Source organism: Pelodiscus sinensis, chromosome 1 (assembly GCF_049634645.1).
Source record: "Pelodiscus sinensis isolate JC-2024 chromosome 1, ASM4963464v1, whole genome shotgun sequence".
NCBI lineage: Eukaryota > Metazoa > Chordata > Testudines > Trionychidae > Pelodiscus > Pelodiscus sinensis.
Window position 1 is genome coordinate 89,450,542 of NC_134711.1, and position 18,397 is coordinate 89,468,938.

Below are 18,397 nucleotides of genomic sequence, written 5' to 3' on the forward strand. Positions count from 1 at the left end.
AACCCATTTACGATGTCTGTGGGACTTCTGAAGTGATAATACAGACTTCAGCAACATCAGCATGCTAATGTCTAGTTCTACTCCACCTTCCCCCAAATCAAGACTAAACTATATTATTTCTGATATCCGAGCACCTGGACAAAGGAGAGACCACGATAAACATCCATTGCATCCACAATACTTAGATGTTCCATTTGAAGAACATTTTAAAAGGAGAAGCATAATGAGAAATACGTGGACATTTTAACCTCCCCTACAACTGGGGTCATCTGTCCATCTATAAGGGAGTTACTCACCTCGTGCAGTAATGAGTGTTCTTCGAGATGTGTGTCCCCGTGGGTGCTCCACTCTAGATCGTAGTGTCCCCATGGGTGCTCCACTCTAGGTGAAGGGTCGCCCCGAGCCGCAGATCGGAGCTTTGCAAAGCAGTTTCCTCCGTTGAGCCGCACATGCTCAGAAGGCGTCTCAAGCCCTTCCCGCCCTCTGCAGCGCACGGCTCAACCCCCTCCCTTTCAGTTCCTCATCTTCGCCCGAGTAATTTAGACTCCGTGCAGAGGGGAGGAAGGGAGGGTCGTGGAGCACCCACAGGGACACACATCTCGAAGAACACTCGTTACTGCATTAGGTGAGTAACTCCCTTTTCTTCTTCGAGTAGTGCCCCCGTGGGTGCTCCACTCTAGGTGACTACAAAGCAGTATTCAATATATGGCTGGAGGGAGCCGGAGTCAATGTTTAGCGATGGTAGAGAGCACCAGTTGTGGTAGGATAGCATAATGTCTGGCAAAGGTATGGTCTGAAGACCACGTTGCTGCTCGGTAAATATCCCTTAAGGGGACATTGTTCAAGAAGGCTATAGAAGCAGCTGTGGCTCGACTGGAATGCGCTCGTGGTGGGCCCTGTAATGGCTTATTGCCCAGGGTGTGGCACTTGACTATGCATGTCGAGATCCATCTTGAGATTCGTTGTGATGATAGAGGTGTTCCTTTGGAACGCTCAGCGATGGATATAAAAAAAGCCTTTCGGATTTACAAAATGGTTTTGTTCTCTCCAGGAAGAAGGCGAGAGCCCTCCGAATGTCCAGAGTACGCAGGGTGGCGTCCTTCTGTGAAGCATGCGGTTTTGAGAAAAAGGTAGGTAGTACAATTGGTTCATTGACATGAAATTCTGTACAGACCTTTGGCAGGAATGTTGGGTGAGGTCTAAGTATGACCCTGTCCTTAGTAAAAACTGTGTAGGGGGGTTCTGACATTAATGCCCCGAGTTCACTCACCCGTCTGACGTGATAGCTAAAAAGAAGCAGACTTTCATAAAGAGAAAGGGGAGTGGTACTGTAGCCAGAGGCTTGAAAGGAGGTCTGGTGAGGTGGTGGAGAACAAGATTTAGGTCCCATAAGGGTGGTGGGGCTTTATAGGGTGGGTATACATTGTGGAGCCCTTTAAGGAATCTTTTAGTGATAGGATGGGCAAATATGGAGAAGCCGTCAATCAAGGTATGGAACGCTGCTATTGCAGAAAGATGGACTCTTAAGGAAGAGATTGACAGTCCTGATACTTTAAGGCCTAGAATGTAGTCCAGGATCGTATTTAGTGGGGCGACACGGGGTTCTACTTTGGTTCATTGGCACCAGTGAGAGAAATGTGTCCATTTTTGCAGGTAAGTTTTTCGAGTGGACTGTCTCCTACTGTGGAGGAGGATGTCCTTCACTTGCTGGGAACAGTGATTTTCTATCTCCGAGAACCAGAGAGCAGCCAAGCCTGAAGGTGTAGGGTATGGAGCTGTGGGTGTAGTATCGTGCCATTGCTCTGAGATATCAGGTCTACACGGTTTGGTAGTAGATAAGGAGGGTGAACCGCTAGCTTGTGCAGGTACGGGTACCAAGTTTGGCGGGGCCATCAGGATGACTAGGGCTCCGTCTCTGCAGATCTTGCGTAGGATTCTTGGGATGAGCGGTATGGGGGAAAGGCATAGTGTAGGGGGGCTGTCCATTTGATTAGAAAGGCATCCCCCAGGGAATGTCTGCCAAGTCCTGCGCGTGAGCAGAACTGGGGGCACTTGGCGTTCTGGGTAGATGCAAAGAGGTCTATAGATGGCCATCCCCATCGGTGGAAGATTGAGTTTGCGACCTGTGTGTGTGTGTGTGTGTGTGTGTGTGTGTGTGTGTAACTCCCACTCGTGATCTGAGGTGAAGTTGCGGCTGAGTGAATCTGCTCTGGTGTTGTTCACCCCGGGCAGGTAGGAGGCTATCAGGGTGACATGGTTGCAGATGCAAGAGTTCCACAGGCGGATAGCTTCCGTGCAGAGGGAGCGGGAGCGGGAGCAGGAGCGGGAGCGGGCTCCGCCCTGCCTGTTTATGTAGAACATTGTGCAGATGTTGTCCGTTAGGATGCAGACTGTCTGATTGGCGATGTTGGAGGCGAAGTATGCACTGGCATTCCTTACTGCCCGCAGTTCGAGAAGGTTGATGTGTAGTCGTGTCTCGGATGGGGACCACCTTCCTTGAACCCCTTGATCGTTCATATGTGCTCCCCAACCAAGGAGGGAAGCATCCGTGGTAATCTGTATAGTGGGTTCGATTTGTTGGAATGGAACACCTGCCGGGAGGTTGTTCGGTACCGTCCACCATTGTAAGGATGCAAGAACGTTTGGTGGAATAGTCACTGTCTTGTTGAGGGAGTGTCGTTACGGTATGTACACAATTGCTATCCAGAGTTGGAAGCATTGAAAATGCAGACGAGAGTGGTGGACAACATAGGTGGTGGAAGCCATGTGTCCCATTAGCCGGAGACAAGTAAGTACTGTAGTGGTAGAAGTTGTAAACATCGCACTTATAATTTATTGTATAGTTATAAAACGTTGTCGAGGCAGGTATGCTCGAGCTGTGATTGAGTCCAGGCGTGCCCCAATGAACTCTATATCTTGAACTGGGTGAAGTGTTGATTTGCTTTCGTTGACTAGAAGACCTAGACGATAGAGGAGGGATGTGGTCGTACTTATCATGGAGGCGGTTTCGACCTGTGTCGAGCCCTTTAAGAAGCAGTCATCTAGGTAGGGGAATATAATGACCTTTTGTCGTCTGAGGTATGCAGCGACAACTGCTAGTACCTTTGAAAATACTCTCAGAGCTGACGAGAGGCCGAAGGGGAGAACATTGTATTGAAAATGATCTGGGCCGAGCGTAAAGTGTAGATAGCATCTGTCAGCAGGATGGATAGTTACATGGAAATACGCATCTTGCAGGTCGAGGGCTGCGAACCAGTCCCCTTGATCTAGCGCAGGAATGATTGTTGTAAGTGTGACCATTTTGAAACGTTGTTTCCTGAGAAACTTGTTCAGTTTGCAGAGGTCTAATATGGGCCTCCAGCCCCCCGTTTTTTTCCTCGATCAAGAAATAGTTCGAGTAAAATCCTTTCCCGTGAAACTCTACTGGTACTCTTTCTATGTCTCCAATTGAAAGGAGTCGATCGATCTCTTGTTTTAGTAGAGTTTCGTGAGAGGGGTCCCTGAAAAGAGATGGGGTAGGGGGAAGGGTAGGTGGGGTAGTGGTAAATGGGATGGTGTAGCCAACTCGAATTATATCTAGAACCCAGCGGTCCGATGTTATAGATTCCCATTGTGGAAGGAACGGCCGTAAACGGTGGGTAAAAAGATGGCCTTGTTGTGTTATTGCTAGATCGTGAGGGAGGTATTGCAGACCTTCGATCACAGCTTCAAATTTGTTGCTTAGAGGACTGAGCAGTTGGTGGGCGGCCCTGATTAGGGTGCCTCCTCTGAGGTCGTTGTCTTGGCCTAGTGTCTTCATACGGTCTCTGTGGTCAGTTGTATTGCCCATATCCGTAGCGATTGTATGTGTTATATGGGGTGTATCGCCTGCGTTTTGAAAGGCGGTGTGTACATGCCCAATGTACGAAGATTGGTTTTCGAATTCTTACTGTTGTGTAGCATTTCGTCTGTAGAAGCTGCAAATAATTTTTGCTTATCGAATGGTAAGTCATCTACTTTGGGCTGAAGATCTCGGGGAACTCCAGATGACTGTAGCCAGGAAGTTCTGCGCATGACTACCGCCGTAGCTGTAGTCCTGGCTGCGGTGTCCGCGACGTCCATTGCCGTTTGGAGAGCGGTGCAAGCGATCGTATGGCCTTCATGGACTATCGCTTTCAAGATAGACCTTTTGGATTCAGGGAGATGTGGTATCAGTTCTCCCAGCTTCGAATAATTATCGAAATCATGATTCGCTAAGAGGGCAGAATAATTCGATATTCTTAGTTGTAGGGTAGAAGAGGAGTATATCTTCTTGCCGAAGAAGTCTAGCTTTTATTGTCCTTGTCCATATTGCCAGTTTTGTAGTGCGGCAACTTCGCTCTTTGCTGTGCTGATTCAACAACTAAGGAGTTGGCTTATGGATGTGTAAACAGGAAATCAGTGTCTTTTGGTGGAACGAAGTATTTTCTGTCAATCTTTTTATTAGTCGGCTGGATGGATGCGGGTGTCTTCCACAGATCCTCAGATGTTTCCATGATTGCCTCGTCAATTGGTAGGGTAATCTTACTGTGCAATGTAGGATGCAGGTTCTTTAACAAGTGATGTTGTTTCTTTTGCACTTCTTGGATGGAGACATGCTGACTTGTTGCTACTCGCTTGAATAGTTCTTGAAACTGTTTGAGGTCGTCGATCGCTACTGTATCTGATGGTATAACTGCCTCATCCTCTTGGGCACTGAGGTCGTCAGGGTGTGTGATGTTTATTTATTGAATATCGGATTCACTGTCTGAAATTCGTTCCTCCTCCTCTGTGTGTGTTGCCGGAGGTAGGGGCTGTAGATGAGGCAGGCTCCTTCGAGATGATGTGGAGTGGGCTGAGGACCAGCGCCTGAATGGGTCCCAATGATCACAGGGCCTCCATTGGGGTGGATAGGGTGGGGGTGGGTAAGACCAATAAGGGTGCCATGGGCTTTGTTGTGGTCCAGCCCTATGATAGTATGAGCAAGACCCCCTTAGCGACTTGTGTCGTGAAGAATATGTCGTATATCCGTCATCATCCTGTAAGGGAGCGTCTTGCAAGGACACTGGAGACATAGATCTGGGAGGGGAATGACTCGCCAAGGATCTCCCAGGTGAACAGTCAGTGGGAGGCAGGCATGAATGCTGCTGCCTGCTGTGAGTGTCAGACGCTGTGTTAAGAGTGGTCTGTAGCAGACTCATGAGGGTGCCTCTCGCTGTCTGCTGCCGGCACCGGTGTTGAGATCTGGATTACAGTTGCAGCCGATGCCGGCTGTGTATGAGGTTTCTTTTGGTGCGGTGCCGAGGGTTTGAGCAGCACCATCCCTTTAAGATGCGCTGGGGCTTGCAGCGGCGCCAGCTTTTCTTTCTGCCCCAGGTGGTTAGCGCGTTCCCGGGACGGCTCAGAGGCAGCGCGCACCGGTCCTGGTGCCGAACGGGAGGATCTTCCCTCTGCTTTGTTAGCAGGGGTCCTCGGACTTCCTTGCCCTTTTCCCCGTGTCTTTGGGGAGGAAGAAGGTGGGAGATAGCGCGACGGTGAGGCTCTCTGCCTTGCAGTTTTGGTGGCGGGGGGGTTTCATGCTGCGGTTCCCCCTGCTCTGTAGGCTGCAGAGCCTTTTCAAACAGAATCATCCTCAGGCAGAGCTCTCTATCCTTTCTAGCTCTCGCCGTGAGGGAAGCACAATGTGTGCAGCTGTGGGGTGAGTGAGTTTCCCCCAAGCATCGAATACATTTTGTGTGGCCGTCAGAAGCCAGCATAGGCTCGAGGCACTGCTCACATTTTTTAAAGCCTGAGGAGGCAGACATAGTTCAGGAGATTCTTATTTCCTTCCACTGTTGATGTTTTCAGAGTTTTATTTATTTGTGACTGTTGTTGTAGTCCCTTCTTTTCTTTTTATGTGGTTTATTTGTTGTTGTTTTTTCTTTTTCAGCTGAGAAGCCGAGAGAGAGGGAGAGAGCCCCGGTTCACCGGGGCTCTGGTCTGAAGCGAGTTTCAGTCCTCTAAGGGAGATAGTCAGTTTTGTTCTTTTTATAAAAGAAAAAAATTGTTGTTGTTGTTATTTTAAAGAGAAAACAAGGGGAAAGAAAAACTAATTTGGGATATAATAGGGGGAAAACTGTGGTAAGCTAACTAATAGAAATGCAGTCTGAGAGACTGAGAGGGAGCTCCTACTCGCTCCATCCGCTGACGAGGGCGGTTGAAAAGGAACTGAAAGGGAGGGGGTTGAGCCACGCGCTGCAAAGGGCGGGAAGGGCTCGAGACGCCTTCTGAGCATGTGCGGCTCAACAGGGGGGAAACTGCTTTGTAAAGCTCCGATCTGCGGCTCAGGGCGACCCTTCACCTAGAGTGGAGCACCCACGGGGACACTACTCGAAGAAGAACTTATTGGATTTCTAATTCTGAATTCCTCGATACATTTCTAGACAAAAATGTTTTTCACTTTTGAATGTTCAAGAGATTAACGTATGTCCTTTTCTTTACAAAGATAACCTCTGCAATGTTTTCTATGTATGTGTCAGGTCCAGGCTACTTTACAGCAATGTGCTCTCAACTTTGGATTACCTTAAATACCAGCTGCAAAATGTGCAGAATATGGCAACATTATAAGTAAGAGCAGACTTTCAAGAGTACATCACACCAATGTTCTAAACTGGTTACACTTCAAGTTTTTTTAAGTTGTTACAGGTCTATGACCCAGTTACCTCAGAACCCTTTCTGTGGCCACTAAAACAACTGCCAATAACAAAGTTACTGTTGACCTCTGCCTCCAGAACTGAATTCTTAATTCATACTGTGGTTGGGTATCCTCACAAGTAGGCTCAGTTCTAGAATTCACTGAACTGATCTGTCAGAATCCAAGGCTTGGCATTTTTAGGACACAACACAGGACAGCTCTGCTTACACTCTCCAAAACATGTGTTTAGCATCCACAGACCAGCAGTTACTAACTGCTGGTCTTCAGCCCCGTCAGACCACGGCAGCTCTGGGGTGCACCGCTTCCACCATGGCTGTTGGGAGAGGTGTGTCCTGCCCTGGCTCTCAGCCAACCTGCGCTGGGCAGGGTCTCTTCCCATACACAAGAGTCACATGGCAGCCTTAGAACAGCTGTGACCCAGGCAGCAGTGCGCACCTGGGAGGCAGCACAAGGCTAGATGAGATGCGTAGGCAGGACTAGTGTTGGGAGGCTCTGGGGCTCGCATTGGGGAGCTTTGGGGATGAAGCTAATACTGGGGAGCTATGGGGAGTGAGACTGGACACTGGGTGTCTGGGGTGGTGAGCTGGTACTGGAAGTGGAGCTAATATTGGGGACTGTGGGGTAGCACTTGGGAGGTCTCTGGGGAGGGATGGGTGCAGTGGTGCTTTAGAAATAGGAGGCTGGCACTGAGGGGGTCTGGTGGTGGTGGTGTCTAAGGGGCAGGGGGCTGGCACTGGGGTCTTGGGTGCAGGGGACTCTTGGGTCAGTGGCTGGCACTAGGAGTAGTGGAGGGGTGGGGGGCTCTAGGGGTTAGGACTGGCACTGGGGGGAGTTTTTGGCAGACCGGTAACATTTTATTTGTACATTTACATATGAATTATCTGCACAATGAATATGCAAATAAAATTATACCCATCCACCAAAGTTTGTGAATGGGTTTGCCCGTCTCCGGTATAAAAAAAGATTGAGAAGTACTGCCACAGACAGTGGCAAGTTCATTTACTGCAAAAGATCCCATGGGAAGTTTTGCCTTATCTTGTCAAACACCATTTTCTCCACCAGCTGAGCAAGAGTTAATGCAGAAATTTTGCAAGCAGTTCTTGCAAAATCTACATAGTGAATAGGCAATAACAGGAAAATGCTCTCCCTCCGTAATAACATCTTCAAATTCTTCTAGAGTTGGGCAATTATAATTTTCTAAGATTAGTAGTAAAAGGGTAGAGAAAGGCTCCCATTCTGGTCCAATATAAATATTTCCCTGTACAAGGTATTCCCTTTTATTAACTAACTCAACTGTTCTTACTTGTTGACATCCCTGGCTGTGCCTGTCCCATATTGGGCCCTTGATTCATGGGAGTTGGAGGCATGCCTGGTGCATTTGGTATCATGTTCTGCTTTTGCAGTCTGGTCCTTCGCTTTTCCTCCAATTCCTTTTGGATCTTGTATATCTTCTCAGCTAGCAGGTGGTAGTACTCTGCCTGTTAGGGTAGCAAGGGACAAGAAAATAGAGGAGATATAATAATTAAACATTACACATTAAAAACTGATGACTAAGTTTAGAGCTGGAAAAAACATTTCCTTCTCTGCTCTGCATATCAGAATATTGAGAAGTGACTCTCCCATAGGAATGGGTAAGCATATTCCACAGTATTTCCTGCAACTGCAGAATGACTACAGTGGAGATTTATTTTACCTATATTGTGCATTTGACACATACCACAGTAAAGGATAAGCCCTGGTTTTATATTGTATTTGAGAGAAAATTGGAAACCTCAAACATGGCACATTAGGATAAAAAGCTTTCAGACTATAAACATGTGTCACAAGCAAAAAGGTAAAGACTTGAAACTAGGAAGAGATTGGAACTTGCTGTTGCCCTTCCACATACCAGCATCACCTTTAACAAACATATCTGTGCTTTTATTTTTTGGTACCCAACTTGTCACAGTTAGGCCTCCATTCCCACTCACAAACATCTATTCATGGCACATTGAGACAGTATCTCAACACCAATGCTGCGAGTACCTGAAGCTGCCTAGTCTGTATAGTAGTTGAGAGTTCTGTCCCCTATACTGACAGAATGCATGCAGGCATAGGGTGCTGACCTCCCCTCCAGCCAGGGTGTGCTTGAACTCCATTCTACCTCTTCCCCAACTCTTGCCAGCCCATTTCCATCCTTGCTCTCAAGCTCCGATCCCTACCCCACCTCTTCCCTTGAGCACATCCTGTCCCTGCTCCATCCCAGAAATTCCTGAAACCACAAATCGCTATTAGCAGAAATCGCGATGGTCTGGGAGAAAAGGGAAGGGTTTGGTCAGCAAAGCTGCTGGCGTGCGAGAGACACTGAAGTGGGAGCTTGGGAACTATGGATGCTCTGCACCCACTAAATTTTCTTCATGGGTGCTCTGGACACAGGCTCCCATGCAGGCTCTCTGCAGCTCTGGAGGGAAAGAATATGGCAACTCACCCTGCTATTTGCAGATTCATACATGTCACCTTCTACCTTCCGAGCATATGCCACTAGGTTCTCCATGCGCCTGTCTTTTAATGCTGCAGGATCAGGGGTAGGAAATATGGCTTGAACACTGAAGTGGGAAAAAACATGAAACATTAAAAATATGTATCTTTTGAATTAAAATAGATGGCTGCAAAATGAAGTTCAAAACAAAGGCTTTTAGTCTATATTTCAAATATCTATGATACACGGCAGTTTTAGGGGGTCTCTAACCCCATTGATTTCCTGATCTCTCCCCTAATACTGCTATTTTGGAGCACAGAATTGCATATTTGATACAATAACAGTTTTAAGAAAGAAAGCAAATCCAATATTTTTGCCAGTATTTCTTCTGATCATTACCCAATCCAAAATCCACATACATGCCCTATATTGCTCAAAGCAACAAGCTTCCTCAACTCTAAAGCCTAAGGTGCTCACTAGTACCTGCGTGTCTACTTTTTGGCTGGGACAGAGTAGGGTGCAACTATAAAGCATTTTTAAAAGTTTGTGCACTTACACTTATTTAAATTCAACCAATTCCTTAATCTCTTTATAGAAAATATACACTCGGCTCAACCTTCCTTGGCAGAGGGAGACCTTGTTTTGATACTAGATACCTACAGTTTATGAACAAGATGATTTCGGAGGTCCTGAGTAATATCTTCATGCCACTGTTTTCTAATTCCAGTGTTGGATGGTTGTGCTGCAGTTGGCATAGCTCCCAAACTGGTAACACTGGTGCTTTCACTCATCATGGGACTTCAAAATAGAATAATATGTTAGAGAAGAAAAAATGCTAAACTTACAATCTTACACTGATAGACTATTTTATACTAAGAATGACAAATCACTATTTACTATTTGATTTACACACTACAGTATATAGGAATTGTTTAACTGATCAAGTACACCCACTTCTTGAGTGAACAAGTTGCATGTTCTTTTAACCATACCAAAAACACCTTCAAGTCCAAACATACTCCTTTTTTTCCAGTCACAATCACAATGATTAGAGGATTGCTCCCCCCTCAGATTTTTCTGAGATGAAGCTTGTTCAGTATCTTCAAACTATTTTTAATCTATGTGAGATGTTCAACTTACTTTTGGGAATTCATTGCTGAATGCAACATTGAGTCAGACAGCAGATTAGGGGCTTGAACCCCCATACCTCCATTCACTCCCATAGGATTAGCATCTAGAAAGCAAAAAGAAAAATATATTAAAGTAAACAGCTCACCACCACACAAACGCTGTACTCAACCCTCCTACCTCGAGAGCATTGCTTAAAAAGACATACATATGGATAATTCTGCAGAGTTATGAAATATTCACTGGAGGCTTTCAAGCCATCTTCCCCTATTTAACACTCATTTTTCACTAAGCATATACTGATTCCTTTGCCATAAGTGCATATTGCACACTTGCATATTTCTAGGTCATAGGTCAAGGTTTGTATCAATTCTGAATTTCCTGGATCAGCTGTTATAACCTCCTCCTCTTTCCCCCACCAACAATGCCACCAAGACCAGAGAGGCAGGAGAGAAGTTACTTACTTTTTACAGTAACAATAGTTGAGATATGTCCTTATGGGTGTTCCATTTTAAGTGTATCTGATCCCCATATACCTTTGTTGGAGTTTTTCTGTAACAGTGCATGTAAGGTGAACGCATGTACTCTATACATCCCCCTGCTCTGTACCAAGGATATATGGGCTCGCATGGGCAAACCACACTCAGTTCCTTCTCCACTCCAAAGCCCTAAAGACATGAGATGCTGAAGTAGGAAGGAAGAAGGCAGAGTAGTGGAGCACTCATAGGGACACATCTGAAAGAACTCCAGTTACTGCTCAAGGTAAGTAACCTCCTCTTCTTTGAGCAGTGTTTCTGTGGATATTCTAAAACCAGAATTCTAAGCAGTACCCTCTTAAAGATAGGGGCTTCAGAACTCAGTGTCAGGCTAAGTCAGTATTCTGTACAGGAACGATCAATGAAAGCATAGTATAGGGGTGGGGACCTCAGGCCTGGAGGTCAGATATGTCCCTCGGCTTGCCTAAAACTGGCCCCAAAGGCTCAGGGTCTCCCACAACATTTTGGAGCCTGTGCTGGCGCTCCAATCTCCCTGCTTCCCCACCATGCGTCTAGAGCACACCAAATCTACAAGCCTGGGCTGTTTTAGGCTCTGATGGGCAAAGGCAATGTGGGGAGTGTCTTTTTCCTTCTCGGTCAGGGGCCATGTCAGTGAAGTGTGTTTTTCTTTTTTGCTTCTCTTGTGTGCGGGCCCCCAATTGTTTTTTCTGTAGGTCAGAAGTCCCCAACCCAAAAAAGGTTCCCCACCCCGGCACAGTGTCTAGGAAAAGCATGAACTGAAGCTCATGTACCAGTCTTGTATATTTTTACAACAAATAAAAGTGTCCTTTTGCAGGGCCGCAGACAAGGAGTATGTTCTTAATTGACAATTACCTTAGAAGAGGCGGGAATATTAGCAGTCAAGCAACAGGTGAGTACGCAACCAGAAATCCATTGGGCTGTCAATTATCTCTATCCACAACAGAAAAACCACCTCAGGAAGGACCAAAAAAGTCTAAATCTGCCCAGATAAGCCAACACTCTTCTGATACTTCATATGAAGGACACCTTCCGTTCTGACTGATGATTGATGTAGAATATTGATAGATTAAATGATTGATTTGACATGAAAATCTCAACTGTTGGTTAAGCATCATGGCTATGGTAAAAAAACCCTCTTAGAAAACAGTGGAATATGGAGGATCAGCTACTAAAGCTCACAGTTCTCTACCACTTTAGGCACAGAACAGTCACTATGAATGCTGCATTTAAGGAGAGGTTCAGAAGCAAGCAGGTCACTAACAGTACAAAAGGAGGTTTCATCAAGCACTGAAAACTAAATTTAAGCCCCAGGAGAAAGCAGAATCTAACATTAAAGAAGATAATTGACAGATCCTGTATAAATCCTTACACTCCAAGACAACCAAGGGGAGGGGAGGGGAGGGGAGGGACAAGCACCAAAGGGCAGAGGAGAGTAGCAGGGCAGATGCGTAGAGGGAGGTGTTAGGAGAAGGGATGGGGAGGGGAGCTAGAGGAGAGGTGGGCACAGGGGGGAAGGGAAGAGCAGGAGCAGGACAGAGGATGGGAAGGACGGGCAAATGCAGGAGGGCCGAGGGGAGTGAGATGAGCAGGAACGAGAAGGGCAGGAGCTAGGTACAGCAACAGGCATCAGGGGAGCAGATGGGACAAGAGGAGGATGAGAGCCATGGAATCAGAGGGGAAAAGGGAGAGGTTTATAAACTTGGTTATAAACCCAAACAAAATTCACTCCACTCACGGATGGAAAATCTTACAGGGAACACTGAGGCAGACTGCTGAGACTGGAATATTGTGATGCACCACTTCTATAATTTCATGGCTTCCAATGATATATACTGGCTCTGCTTTTTGTCACTATGCGGACTGATTTATTCTTCAATCATGAGTAGGAAGTGCAGACCAGCACAGAGTTCCAGAACACTGATGTAGACACTTGAACAGACCCTCTCTCTTGAACAGATGTTTTCCATTCAAGGAAGGATGTGGTAAGCTATTACACAAGAAAATGGCTGAACAGGACCTCCAGAACAAACTTTTTTTGGATTCTTCCACCACTTAGGAGAAGCTAGAAAATGATGGGGGTTAAAGAACAGTTTTATCTCTGGGGCATCTAAACAGACCTGAAGCAGGTTTGGAAGCAATGTAGGTGCCATTGAGCATGAAGTGTGACGAAGTAAATGTTGTAGGCATGATCTGGCAGTGACTTGAAGACAGATTTGGACTCTCAATAAGATGTGACAGTACAAGGACCCTAGCTGATAAGCTCTGATTACATTAGCATTTCAAGTAACTTTATTCTATGTACAGCTGGAGGAAAGACTTCCTGAAGTTGAACTGAAGACCTATACTGCTGCAGAGTCAAAGCCAAGAATGCTGCCAATCTGTGTAGGTCTCTCTTATGGGAAGCCAGTTGCCAAGCTAGGGATAGATAACAGTGAATGCTGGAAAAAATGAGGTACGTTCAAAAGTTAAAATAGGAAAAGAACAAGTTAGATGCCTTCAAGTCAACAGGCCTGTTGAAATGCCTTTTCTATGATGCAAGGAGCTCTTTGAGGAGGTGTCTGGGCCATTAGCTATCATCTTTGAAAAGTCATGGAAGATGGAAGAGATTCCAAAAGACTGGAAAGACCTTAATATAATGCTCATCTATAAGAAGGACAACCCAGGAAACTACAGACCAGTCAGCTTCATTTCTGCGCCAGGGAAGATAATGGATCAAATAATTAAGGAATCCATTTGCAAAAATCTGGAAGATAAGGTGATAAGTAACATTCAGTATGGATTTGTAAAGAACAAATTATGTCAAACCAAGCTGATAGTTTCCTTTGATAGGCTAACAAGCCTTGTGAATAAAGGGGAAGCGGGGTATACCTAGATTTTAGTACAGCATTTGATACAAACTCACATGACCTTCTCATTAAAACTAGGGAAACACAACCTAGATGGGGCTACTATAAGGTGGGTGCATAACTGGTTGGATAACCATTCCCAGAAAGTACTTATCAATGTTTCACAATCATGCTGGAAGGGCATATGAGTGGGGTTCTGCAGAAATCAGTTTTGGGACCGATTCTGTTCAATATTTTCATCAGCGATATAGATATTGGCATATAAAGTTTGTGGGTGATATCAAAATGGGAGGGGTTGTGAGTGAAGTGTTTGGAGGACAGGATCATAATTCAAAATGGTTTGGATTAACTGGAGAAGTGGTGTGAAGTAAACAGGATGAAATTCAATAAAGACAAATGCAAAGTACTCCACTTCAGAAGAAACAATTCATTATATACATACAAAATGAGAAAACCACCTAGGAACGAGTACTGCAGAAAGAGATATGGGGGTCCTAATGGACCGCAAGCTAAATATGAGTCACTGTGACACTGTTGCAAAAACACAAACATTCTGGGATGTATTAACAGGAGTGATGCAAGCAAATACAAGTAGTAATTTTTCCACTCTACTCTACCCTGATTAGGCCTCCTCAACTGGAATACTAGTTTAGACCTTCAAGTGATTCATGCCCCATGCTGCAGAGGAAGGTGAAAAAAAAATCTTAGGAGAGTCTGCCAATCTGATCCTGATGAAAATTCCTTCCTGACCCCAAATATGGCAGTTAGACCCTGACCATGTGGGCAAGATCCACTAGCCAGACACCTGGAAAAAAGTTATCTGTAGCAACTCAGCCTTCCCTGTGTAATGTCCCATCACTAGCTGTTAGAGATATGCTATTAGCAATTGTAGATTGGTTATTTGCCATTATAGGCAGTCTCATCATACCATCTCCTCCATACATTTATCAAGCTCAGCCAATTAAGTTTTTTTGCCTCCACAGCTTCCAAAGGAAGGCTGTTCCAGAATTTCTCTGCTCTGTTAGAAACTTTCACCTAGTTTCAAAGAGGGATGTTAAAATGGTTAGCCATTTTAACTCAGGGCCCGCTGCCCAGCCCACTGTCCGTTCCCGCTGCAGCAGTGAGATCCCACTGCCTACCTGCCAGTCCCTCTGTGGTTGGCGTTGCTCCAACTTGGTGAGGCTGGCTGCCACCTGAGTTCACTGGCATGGGTCATTTAACTGGTAAATGCACTGATAAGTCTCGTGCTTGCCATTTAACAACATTAATGTCAATCTTAAACTTACTGATAGGCAATTTATATCCATTTCTTCTTGTATCCACACTGGCACAAACAACTTTACTTACGAAATCTGTGTTTTTTTCTAAGTGGCACTGACAGTCTATGGAGAGTGGAGAATTGAGAAGGGCATGATTTGTCAGATAGACAATCTTATTTATAGGCATAGAAATACCCAGAGGGAAGCGTCCTCCTAGAGTCCTTCAAAGTATGCAGTGAATTGTCTGTGGCATCACTGAATGAAATGTAGTAAGAGCCCCACTGAAATTAAAGATGGAGGCACCCTTATCAACTAATTGAAGTCAAATAGTCAATGGAATTTGCATTGATTAGTTGATTAATCTAAATTTAATATCCCTATCCAAATTCTCACCACACTCCTGCACCCTACCTCCTGTCCAGACCCCCACATCCCTACCCAAAGTCTGCTCCTTAGCAGTCCCCACACACACTGAACCCTCATTTTTGGTCCCACTCCAAAGCCTAGGGTGACCCCACAAATCTACTAGACCCAGGCTACCAGAAGAGTTAAACCAGCCCCAGGAGTAAGCCCAGAGCCTCAGCATCTCCCCTCTCCTCTGTGGGATTCAAAGCTTGAGGTGAATGTGTATCTTTTTTCCCTGCTTCTCAGTTGGGGGCCACTTCAGTATGGCTTGGGTTTGGGGGGGGGGGGGCTTCTCACTTATATGTGGCCCCTGATTGATTTTTCTGTGGCCCCCAACCCAAAATAGGTTTTTCACCCCTGCTCTACAGCATTCAGTCCTCATGATTTACTGTGGAAAAAGCTACAATACTCTGTACATTATTACTATCATAGAAATGGAATGGGCTGTTCTATCAGCTTCATCCAGAGAAGCCTGAATGGTTACAGCCAAAGTTAATCTTTTGTAGTGATAGCTTGAAGCTGTTCTTTTCACATTTGTGTCTCAGGTTCATTTTTTTTTATAAACACTAAACCTGGTAGAATTAATATCACTGTCTTGGTACAATTGCCTGACAGTTACCAATTCCAAATGAACTTAAGAATACAATAATGGAATATTGGCTCAGACCAATGGCCCATCTAACCCAGAGTCCTGTCTTTGACAGGAGTCAGTGCCAGTTGCTTGAGAGGGAACAATCAGAACAGGCAATTGATTGAGTGTCCATCACCTGTCACCCAGTCCCACGGACAGCCTGCACTTTGGAGTTGCATATCTGATCATCCTGGTTAATAGCCTCTAACAAATATTCTTCATGAACTTCTGCTTTTTTTTTTTTAACTCCGTTATAGTTTGACTTTAACTTAAGGAAGTACTTCTTCACACAATGTGTAGTCAATCTGTGTAACTTGTTGGCAGGGATACTGTTAGTTTTAAACTTGCTTCCTGTTAGTTTTATTCAGTGACACTTGATTCATGTACTGTGAAGGAATAAATACTCCCACCTTTTTCTATCTCTGCACTATTCATGATTTTATAGATCTTTATCATATCCTCTCTCTCACATGCCTTTAAGATGAAGAGTCCCATCCATCTTTTTAAACCCAAATCATATGTTCCATACCACTCATTTTATTTTTGCTGACCTTCTCTGTATTCATCCAATCCAAATATTTTTTGAGATGGGGTGACCAGAAATCTATGTAGTACTAAGGGGATGTACTAATAGGAGGGGTGTGTGTATGGGTGTGCGTGTTTTAACGTCATTGTGATTTTTTCTCCAATTAATTCCCTAATCAATTCTAACACTATTTGCTTGTTTGACTGCTGCTGTACACCAATTACATTTTTTTCCCCCAGAGAGCTATTAAAAATGCCTCAGATTTTTCCTGAATGGTAACAGCTAATTTAGTTAGCCTCATTTTCTATGTATATAGCTGGTATGTTTTCCAGTGTGCATGAGGTCGCATTTATCCACACATTTCAGTGTCATTCTGTTGCTCAATCACCCAATATTGTGAGATTCCCTCCCTTAACTATCTTGAGTAATTTTATATAGTCTGCACTTTACCAACTCATTAATTACCCCCTTTTCCAGATCACTTAGGAATAGGTTGAATAGCACTGGTCCCCTTAGAATCCCTGCACTATTTACCTCTCTCCAATGTAAAAAATGAGCACTTATTCCTATTCTTTGTTTCCTATCTTTCAAGCCAGTTACTGATCTCAGTGAGGATGTTCCCCGCTCTAGCCTTTGTTGGCAGCACACTTGGACCCCCCCCACAGACAGGGGCTGCTGCCAGGGACCAGCCTCTGTCCACAGCATGCCCAAGCTCGTTGTGGAGAGGCTGCTCTGTCCTCCTCCCTGCACTGCCACCCCTTTTAAGATTGGCCCCCCCACCAGTTTCTACTCCCTCACCCCTCCCCCACCTTGCTGCCTCTGATACAGAATCAGCAAAGTGTGTGTGCACGGGGGGGGGGGGGGGGGGGAGTGGAGGGAAGAGAGAGAAGGATGCAAGTAGTTGACCAGATTAACCAATAAGACTAGACTTATCGGTTAATCATCTAGTCGACTACTTGCTGACAACCCTAGTAGAGGGCGATTTAAGCATCAGGTTACACAGCACAGTTTCATATACAAGTTCCTTCAGAAATCTTGGTCAAGTACCGTCTGCCTGGTCCTAGTGACAGTTTATTTAATCAATTTGTTCCAAAACCACCTTTAGTGACGCTTCAGGCTAGAACAATTTATCAGAATACTGACCTAAAAAGAATGACTCACATCGTCTGTTGTGAAGAACAATTAAAAGAATTAATTTAGCTTCTCTGCTACAGCCTTGCCTTCGAGTGCTCTATTAGCACTATCATCCAGTGGCCCCTGCTTCTGCTGAAACCTATACAGCAGTAAACTAGTAATCCACATAACTCTTTAAAAAACTCTTGCCAGTAGGCTGCTGAAGGTATGTCCATTGGGAACACATGTAAATGGAGAGAACATCATGGGTGCAGCATACCAGGTGAAATGTTCTGTGGGTTTTTGATGGCAAAAGACCAAGAGACTACTACACAGGCCAGCTTCTGGATAGTGAAACTTTGGTAGGTAGGTAACAGAACTTTGCACAGAAATCTGAGATTCTAAAGTATTTACCACTTCTTTATAATATGGAGGAGAGGCAGACTGAGTTTTCCTGGCGTGCCAGTGCTAAAATGTAGGCAGTCTGTGCAAAAGGTTGACTATGAAGGTTAATACCAGTTGTGGTATTGGAAGTCTCAAACTTCAAGGAGACTTTGGCTCCTTGGAAATAAGTGGGTCCTTTGAGAATCTCAATTCTTGCAGTACTGAGAAAGCTAGTGTGGTAATATGGTGAGTCCCAGCCATAAACATTCAAGGTAACCAGGATTGGAGAACTGTATCCATATTTTCCTGTATAGATGCTCTAGGTATGAGCAAGACAGTGGAAGATTAAGAGCATGTTGCCTTCTTACTAGAGTGCTTAGGACTGGTAGTTTCTCACCCAAGTCTGAATAGTACCAATGGCTTCTGTACTGAGTGGTG

At 45.1% G+C, this 18,397-nt stretch overlaps 1 protein-coding gene across 3 annotated transcripts in view; it reads right to left on the reverse strand.

Annotated features, from left to right (window-relative positions):
- The window catches only part of EP300 (EP300 lysine acetyltransferase), a 138,762-nt gene that overhangs the window by 40,961 nt on the left and 79,404 nt on the right, over positions 1-18,397 (reverse strand). For 2 of the 3 annotated variants that reach the window (XM_075936301.1, XM_075936288.1), the window contains exons 7-10: positions 10,290-10,383; positions 9,810-9,947; positions 9,159-9,276; positions 7,995-8,169 (exon numbers count right to left, since the gene is read on the reverse strand). In XM_075936301.1, the coding sequence (XP_075792416.1) occupies positions 7,995-8,169; positions 9,159-9,276; positions 9,810-9,947; positions 10,290-10,383 (525 nt within the window). Of the gene's footprint in view, positions 1-7,985; positions 8,170-9,158; positions 9,277-9,809; positions 9,948-10,289; positions 10,384-18,397 lie in introns of all 3 variants that reach the window. The other variant, XM_075936292.1, reaches the window with a different exon arrangement.